This window comes from Lolium rigidum, chromosome 4 (genome assembly GCF_022539505.1).
Source record: "Lolium rigidum isolate FL_2022 chromosome 4, APGP_CSIRO_Lrig_0.1, whole genome shotgun sequence".
NCBI classification, from domain to species: domain Eukaryota; kingdom Viridiplantae; phylum Streptophyta; class Magnoliopsida; order Poales; family Poaceae; genus Lolium; species Lolium rigidum.
In genome coordinates this window covers 149,345,462-149,353,251 of record NC_061511.1, presented here as the reverse complement: position 1 = coordinate 149,353,251, position 7,790 = coordinate 149,345,462, and the positions used below count along the sequence as shown (strand labels likewise).

The window sequence follows — 7,790 nt, the reverse complement described above, 5'->3', positions numbered from 1 at the left end:
GAAGTCTTTTAGGAGAACCAAAATCTTGGCGCTCTCATAATTTTAACTCAAGTTTTGGGTTTTGACCAATGTTTAAAGTAATTTGCATATATATTAAATTTCATTTCATTGTTTGGCAGTAGATGTTGATCGAGATTCATATGTATGTAGTGGTTCAGATGCTGGAAGTATGATAGAACCAATTGTTGCTATTCCGCTAAATGATGAGCTGCAGGGTGCTAGAGCTCTAGTGGCTAGAGCTGAACTTGATGCTTTATCAAAACTGACTGACAAGGTTTGAAAGGTTGATTAATTTAGTTTTGCTATTTGCTGTATTCTTATCCTTACACTTATTTTCAATTTGCAGATTCTTCTCGAGCTTGATAATATTCAGATTTTGATGCAGGAAACTATTACACTTGATAAGGTGCTGTCATTTTTCATTACGTATTTCCCATGGAAAGTAGCTGTCACTTGTTTTGACAGAATCTGTATTAGTACTGTAGGGTTAGTACTCTCAAGATTTGTGACTAGGATTTGTATAAGCATAAAACACATATAGTGAATTCTTAACTGGATTGTCAGATAGCACAAATAAATATCGCTTGTCCTGATGTTTTATACTACCCTCTATTATATTAATGTGTTGTTGTTTTTATCTTGGAACTAACATGTACCACAACAGTTGCCATTGCGGGAAGTTTATTTATTTATTGGTGCTTCCATTGATCAATTGCAGTTGGTTTACAAATAATAGATTATAGGTTTGCTTCTCCCTTTCCATAACATTGACTACCACGCTTACTTGGTACAGCGAAATATCATCATCAAACTCATCCCCTATCTTATACAAAATTGACAGCCAAGCAATGTTATACCAGATACGTAAGTCTGCTCAATGTTGGATACAGTAAGTGTTGTAGACTCTTATTGGTGAAGACATTATCACCGATGTTCATAGCATAAGTAACCAGGATGTAGGTGGCATCCATTAGGTGTACAGTCAGGTCAGGGCTGCTGGCAAGGAATCAGAGTTGCTTAGCAGGCTGGCCAGGAGTTAAGTCGAGGGAGAATTAGGAGCCAAAGCTTTATCTTGCGCCATATATAAATTATAAACACAAGCACGAATAGCACCAACTGGTACTTGTTTCGATCGACTCTTATCCTAACCCTGGTAGAGTTGTCTGGCTATCACCGCCCTCCCAGCGGGACTGCGGTGACCTTTCACCTGAGAAATTCATATCAATAATCTATGCAGTAACTAAACATTCAACATTAAATTAAGCCACAAGACATCTAACCAGTTCTGATACTTATATATTAGCCAATGTGATATCTGGCTCTGCCATCATTCCTATTTTCAATATGTCTACCGTGTTTACAATCAGATAGTGCAGCAGTTGTGTAAGTATGCAGTAACTTTTTATGCGTGCGCAGTTGCTTTCTTACCCCAGATTTTTTTACTTATATGTCTGTGCACTTGCTTTGCAGGTCACAGCTCGTGCAAAATACAGTATAGCATATGATGGTACACTTCCTGACCTGTATTTGCCGAACTTTGAGCATGGGACTATCGATACTGCTAAAGATGGGCCTGTCAGTACAACTTCGTCAGCTCAACTCCCTAAGAGGTCATGGAAATTATTTATTCCAAATGCATACCACCCATTATTGCTCCAGCAGCACCAGGAAAATCTGCGTCGTACCAAAAAGGATGTTGCGAGTGCCACATCGGTTAGTTTCCCCAGGCCCATCTTATTCTATTATGTTTATGCAAATATTTATTCTTTGATAGCGAGAGTACATTTTTTTATACTATTAATATACTGTATGTAGACTAAAACATCATATCTTGTTGCTTTTTTTTATTTGTCAATCTGTGGTTATCCAGTTCTCATTTTTCTTCCATGTTACAGGAGATTCGGAGGCGGAGGATATACGGACAAGATATTGCAGAGGAAGATCAACTAGCGGCAGACCTTGATTTCATGAAGATTAGGGTTAGTCCTCGTTTGAAGAAAACAATGTGTATTGTTAGCTCATTGGATAATTCATGTTTCAGTTTGCAGGTTTCTGAGCTGGAGAGGAACCATCCGATCCCAGTAGATTTTATGATTGCTGAAGAGACTACCGTTTTGGTCATAACTGGCCCAAATACAGGGGGCAAAACAATCAGCTTGAAGACGGTTGGGCTGGCATCGTTAATGGCTAAGATAGGTAATTGAACAATGAAGTTAAGATCCTTTCACTTTATGTGATCATAAGCTACCTCCACAGGATTTCTCAGGATATGCTGTTACTGATTTTTCTATATCCTTTTAATTTGATATGCACTAATTGCATTATCGATGGCACACTTTCTGACATGGCTTCTTGGTAGAAAATGGAAGATATTATGTGCTTTTAACTTACTACTATTGCACACTCTTAATGTAATGTGTAAACAACCGGAATATCTTGTATAAGTTTGCCCATTCTGCTGCAGGTCTATACATTCTAGCTTCTGAACCAGTTAAAATTCCATGGTTTGATGCTATTTATGCTGACATTGGAGATGAGCAATCTTTGACCCAATCACTCTCAACATTTTCTGGGCATCTGAAGCAGATTGGGGTATGTCTTACTTTTATCATAATCAAATTTCTGTTAGTTCTGAATCCTAACTCACTAGGTCCGTACTTGCTCAAAATCTTTATCAGTTCAGCACCTGAACCTTCATTTTATTAGGCCATTCGTGCTCAGTCAACTTCACAATCGTTGGTCCTTTTGGATGAGGTGAGTACTTATCCTATGTCTTGATAACTTTTTTTTTGGAGAAAACGCAAAGCTTTCATTTCATTGAACAGGTAGAGTTAGGGGTACAACCCTTCTAGGACAGAAGTACTTAGATACACTAAACAGACAAGATTGGAGCATCTTCATTAATTTCGATTTGTGCATGTTGATTAGTTTAGTGGTAACATGATTGTAAACATGGGCTAAATGTGGTTAGTTACATGTCTTGGGTGCCGATGCCTGATTATTGTCTGTTTCTCCAACGCACAAACTGTCATATACTCGATAAATAATTTTAAGTATTAATGTATGTTTCTCTGTTCCAGAAAAATATCGAACACATATCACTTTTTTTTTGTTAAGGTACTCAGTATACATTATTTCTAGTTCAGTACAAAGTCTGCAGTACACCATATGCCCAACTCATTTACCGAAATATCATGGATGCCATCATGACAAAGGATTATCTCATTATATACAGCTGAGCCTTTTCAATGTAAAATGGGTTGGTGATTCTTTATTTTCGTGTTTAGGTTGGTGCTGGGACAAATCCACTTGAAGGGGCTGCTTTGGGGATGTCTCTCTTGGAGTCTTTTGCTGAAGCTGGTTCCTTTCTAACTCTAGCTACAACTCATCATGGCGAACTTAAAACACTAAAATACAGGTTCCGAACATTTCAAGCTGATTTTTTTCTGGCATTATGGTCTCAAGGCTTAACTTTTAATTAAAGAGGATTATAAAAAAACTAAAGAGCTTTAACATTACATAGTTTAGTTTCAACATTCTTGATATTGAAATTACACTGTCGGATACCTTGTCATCACCATAAGTGTTACTTTACTGAAACTCAACAAAAGCAAGCCAACTCAAGTACTCAACATGATTTACAAAACTGGAAGGACAAGGACTGTAAAAATCCACCGGGTCTAGTGCAGGTTATTTCTGATGGTTAAGGTGTCTTCTTGAACTTTAGCCTTTTGTATTTAAATAGAGTGCAGTCCTGACTGTACCCGGGGTTTTCACATTTACATAATAATTTTCATTTTTGTTTAGTGGCACTATTAGAATTGCTGTTTTCATTTAAAAAATGTTGTTCTTGAAGCATTACTATTTCTCCAATTTACATCAGGAGGCAATTTTATTTGCGTGATTTCACGAAATTTATGTCCATTAGTTTGTAGAAACATGGCAATGTGGCTTGTTATGTGCCCTAAAGTTCACAATCATTCTTATCCAACAAATATTGCATACTGAGTCATAATTCCAATGCTTTCAGCAATGATTCATTTGAGAATGCATGTGTGGAATTTGATGAAGAGAATCTAAAGCCTACATTCAGGATACTTTGGGGAATACCAGGTTAATTGCTTTACATTTCCTGTTCTTTTGTCAATCATCGATTGTCATACTTGTTTGGGTGCTCAATAGTCACTATCCTTTGCCTTACTTAGCAGATGCTAGAAGCCCCCTATTATGTTTTGTACTTCAAAAACACACACTTTTTCAAACAAGGTGACCATTGACAAACCCACCAACCCCACCTGCCAGTTGATTGCCGGATACTTAGATTGTTGAATGAAATACGCTAAGGCCAAAATCATCACATTCGTTCCTCAACTTCTCATGGACCAAATAGTGGGGCCTTCATATGCTTGTTTTGCCCTCGGAAAGTCAACCTAGCTGTACAACTTCATATTAAGGATAAAACTTGCTCCTATTTCATTCTCATTTCTTTCGGTTGCTCATATAATTATCTGAACTGATATCTGGTAAAACTAGCTTTCTTTTGTTTTTAGAGTTCTTTTGTACTCATTTTCGTTACATATATAGGGCGTTCAAATGCAATCAACATTGCTGAAAGACTAGGTTTATCCTTGGATATAGTAGAAAGTTCTCGGCGGTTACTGGGAACAGCTGGTGCAGAGATAAATGCGGTAAGTTTGAGAAGTTCATGACATTCCTTTATTTATAAATTAATATTAGGCCTTTGTATTTATTGAATTACACACACTAGAAAGTTCATCCAAAAGCTCAAGCTATTGGAGAAAGGTGTGCAGTGCACTTGTACTTCAACACCACCTCTCATAAGAACTCCCTTTGGCCTAAATTTGGACCGAAACCGGGTTGTATTTTTTTCTTCTTTAAATTACGCTAGCCAGTTTTAAACCCAAGACCTTTTGGCTCTGATACCATATTGTGTTACATGCACCAGCTAGCTCACCCAAACGGTTAAGCTGATATCCGAGAAAGGTGTGCGATGCACTTGTGCACTTATACTTCAAACAGTATGGTTAAATGGCAATAAAAGTTGCTCAGATACTATCATATTTCTTCATAATTTGCTACGAATATAAATGGGATCTTCCCTAGCATTGCAAATACCATCTAGCTAGTGCAATTCAATCTCAAGTGTTTATTATGCAGTTGATTATGGACATGGAAAAATTCAAGCAAGACTACCATGAACAGCTTCAGCAGGCACAACATTATCTTATGTGAGAACTTCCCTGCTTGGTTCTATTTACTCTTTGAGTATGCTGCAATATTTCATAAACAGATCCTTGTTTGCACGTCATATATACATTCATTGGTGCATACCTTATACCATATATTATTCTTTAATGAGGGTAAGTTAACTGGTTTCGAGGTACTGTACAATGACTGCTCTCACTCTTTATGTTGATCTGTCTGCCTTGTGATTTTGTAGTTCCATTACGTAGAAAATTCAGATATTTCTCATGTATTAGTTTGCTTGTTAGGTGATTATGATGCACAAACTCACAGAAGAACTGCGTATCTCATATGTTCATTGATGTCGTATCAGGCAGTCCAAGGAGCTTCATAATAACTTGGAAGTGGCACAGAAAAACATTGTAGATCATACTACTGCTCAGAGAAAAAGAAAGTCAAGAGTAGTTTCAGAGTATGCTGTTATGGCTCGTTCAATCATTCACAAGAAGTTTCAGCTGTTCAGAGAATCTGCAATAGCTCAAAGAGTGATAGAAGAAGAGAAGGCTGCGGAGAAGGCCAAACTTGAGAGAGTGAAGGGCCCAGAGCCGTCAAGCACTTCTTCCCTTAAAAAGATGCAAATTACAAATAGCAGCATGGCCACTAAAGCTAGTGATAATATAATAGGTTTGAAATCATCGTTTTTGTTTTGTTATTGATCTCCCAACTTCCACATATTTTGGAGACAAGTTAATTAGCTGAGGTTTCCTTGTGAATTAGATGAAGATGGTGGGATTCCAGAAGTTGGAGATTTAGTTTACGTTCCTAAACTCAAGAATCAAGCTACTGTAGTCAAAGTAGATCCGTCCAAGAATGAAGTCCAAGTCCAAGCTGGCATGATGAAGCTAAAACTAAAGTTGAAAGATGTCAAGATCCAGAAGCAGAGGACAGCCAGATAAAATGGTTGTGCTACCCTGCAATCGCAGAGATAAGTATGTAATGTTGTTCTATTCAATATATAGCTATCCATTTTGACTATATAATCATGCAATTGTAGATCCCTAGTCTGCATGTAAATGCTTAATTCAGTAAATAGTATCTATCTTCCATTTCGAGAACTTCCTTTATTTAAAAAAATTTGAAACACCATATTTATAAGTTTTAATTTTTTTGAATGTTGTCTGGATGTAGTCAAATGATGTACACTACAAGCGTGCAAAATCTACAAAGAAATAACAAAATTGACAAATTTTGTAGTTTTGAACATATGCACCGTCACTATACCGGGATCCAGACTTTTGTCATTTTTTGTAGCATAGAATACATAGTATTTCGCGTTGAGATTTTGAATACTTGTGGGATACATCATTGGCTACATACGAGTCCTTTCCAAAAATATTTGAAACTTGTAAATGTGATTTTCGAATTTTAGAAAATAATGAGCTATAACACAATCCCTTCTATTGTAACTACACAACTGCATTAGGTGGGTGCAAGGCATATAGCCATACAGATATTTGCGGATGGCCTTTATGCGATCATGGTTCAGTCACTTATAAGTTATAACAACGGCTTTCTGTATGCTATTTTTTGGATACTATGGTATGCCTCAATCATTAGCATATACGTATAAAATTCGTCTGCGTTTTGACACCCAAGTTAGTTCGAGGATCGTTCCAGGCAACTTCCTACCCGAGTGGGAAATTTGCACTAGGTCTGGTCTTCCTTTTTGTTTATTGTCTCCTCTTCAGAGTTAATGGATGATCTCAAACCACCGGAATCCGGTCCTCCGGATAAGCCACGACATGATGCTGTTTTATCCTGTACCCAGGCATGTGCGTTCTCTGTCTCCACGAGTAACGTGGTAAGTACCCTTTTATTTTGGCTGTTGTCGGCACATGTATTTAAACGTGTAGAGCCATATGCGATGTTTCCTACTACTTCAGATTTCAACCATGAGCACACTGCACGGCCAACCTACCACTCCGTGCTTGAATGTTGCTTCATCAACAAATCAATATAATTAGCATCATTGACCGTCTTTGTGGAAATGGGGTTTCATTTGATTCGCTTGGCGGTCTGCTTAATCACATAGCCCTAAATGGTCTGGCTGCAGCTGACCCCGTTCAAAATGGGATACTCTGACCTCTTCTAAATTGAAGTGGGTCGCATGAATTTCAAGGGATGTTTGGTTCCTAGCCAGTTTGGTATGTGTTTATTTTTTGCACACTTTAGAGTAACCATATTTTCAAGGAAAATGATCCAATCCCCCCCGGGGGATAAGACGCGCTCCAGCCTCCGGCTCCGTGGCCGTCGGATGAGCGCCATCGTGCGCCCACGCGCGTGTTGTCCCTGCAACCCACGTCATGGGTGGCCCCCACAGCAGGACCTTATCTCCTCGTCTCTCTCCCGAAGCCACTCCTCCCTTCTCCCTCCATCCCACGCCGTGAGCCTCCCGGCCACCAATCCCTGCTGCCCTCATCTCCGATGCTGCAGCCCTCCACTGCGGCGGTGGCGGCCCATCTCCGCCGCCCTCCACTGCGGTGGTGGCGGCCTCTCCGCCGCCCTCCACTCCGGCGGTGGCGGCC

At 38.9% G+C, this 7,790-nt stretch overlaps 1 protein-coding gene across 1 annotated transcript in view; it reads left to right on the top strand.

Annotated features, from left to right (window-relative positions):
- Positions 1-6,315, top strand: part of LOC124705960 (endonuclease MutS2-like) — a 9,225-nt gene extending 2,910 nt beyond the window's left edge. The window contains exons 8-20 of the mRNA XM_047237642.1: positions 151-274; positions 347-406; positions 1,471-1,713; positions 1,896-1,979; positions 2,049-2,196; positions 2,465-2,592; positions 2,707-2,754; positions 3,288-3,418; positions 4,031-4,113; positions 4,585-4,688; positions 5,179-5,249; positions 5,579-5,889; positions 5,983-6,315. Of these exons, the coding sequence (XP_047093598.1) occupies positions 151-274; positions 347-406; positions 1,471-1,713; positions 1,896-1,979; positions 2,049-2,196; positions 2,465-2,592; positions 2,707-2,754; positions 3,288-3,418; positions 4,031-4,113; positions 4,585-4,688; positions 5,179-5,249; positions 5,579-5,889; positions 5,983-6,161 (1,714 nt within the window). The 3' untranslated portion in view covers positions 6,162-6,315. The remainder of the gene's footprint in view (positions 1-150; positions 275-346; positions 407-1,470; positions 1,714-1,895; positions 1,980-2,048; positions 2,197-2,464; positions 2,593-2,706; positions 2,755-3,287; positions 3,419-4,030; positions 4,114-4,584; positions 4,689-5,178; positions 5,250-5,578; positions 5,890-5,982) is intronic.
- The last annotated feature ends 1,475 nt before the right edge of the window (positions 6,316-7,790 follow it).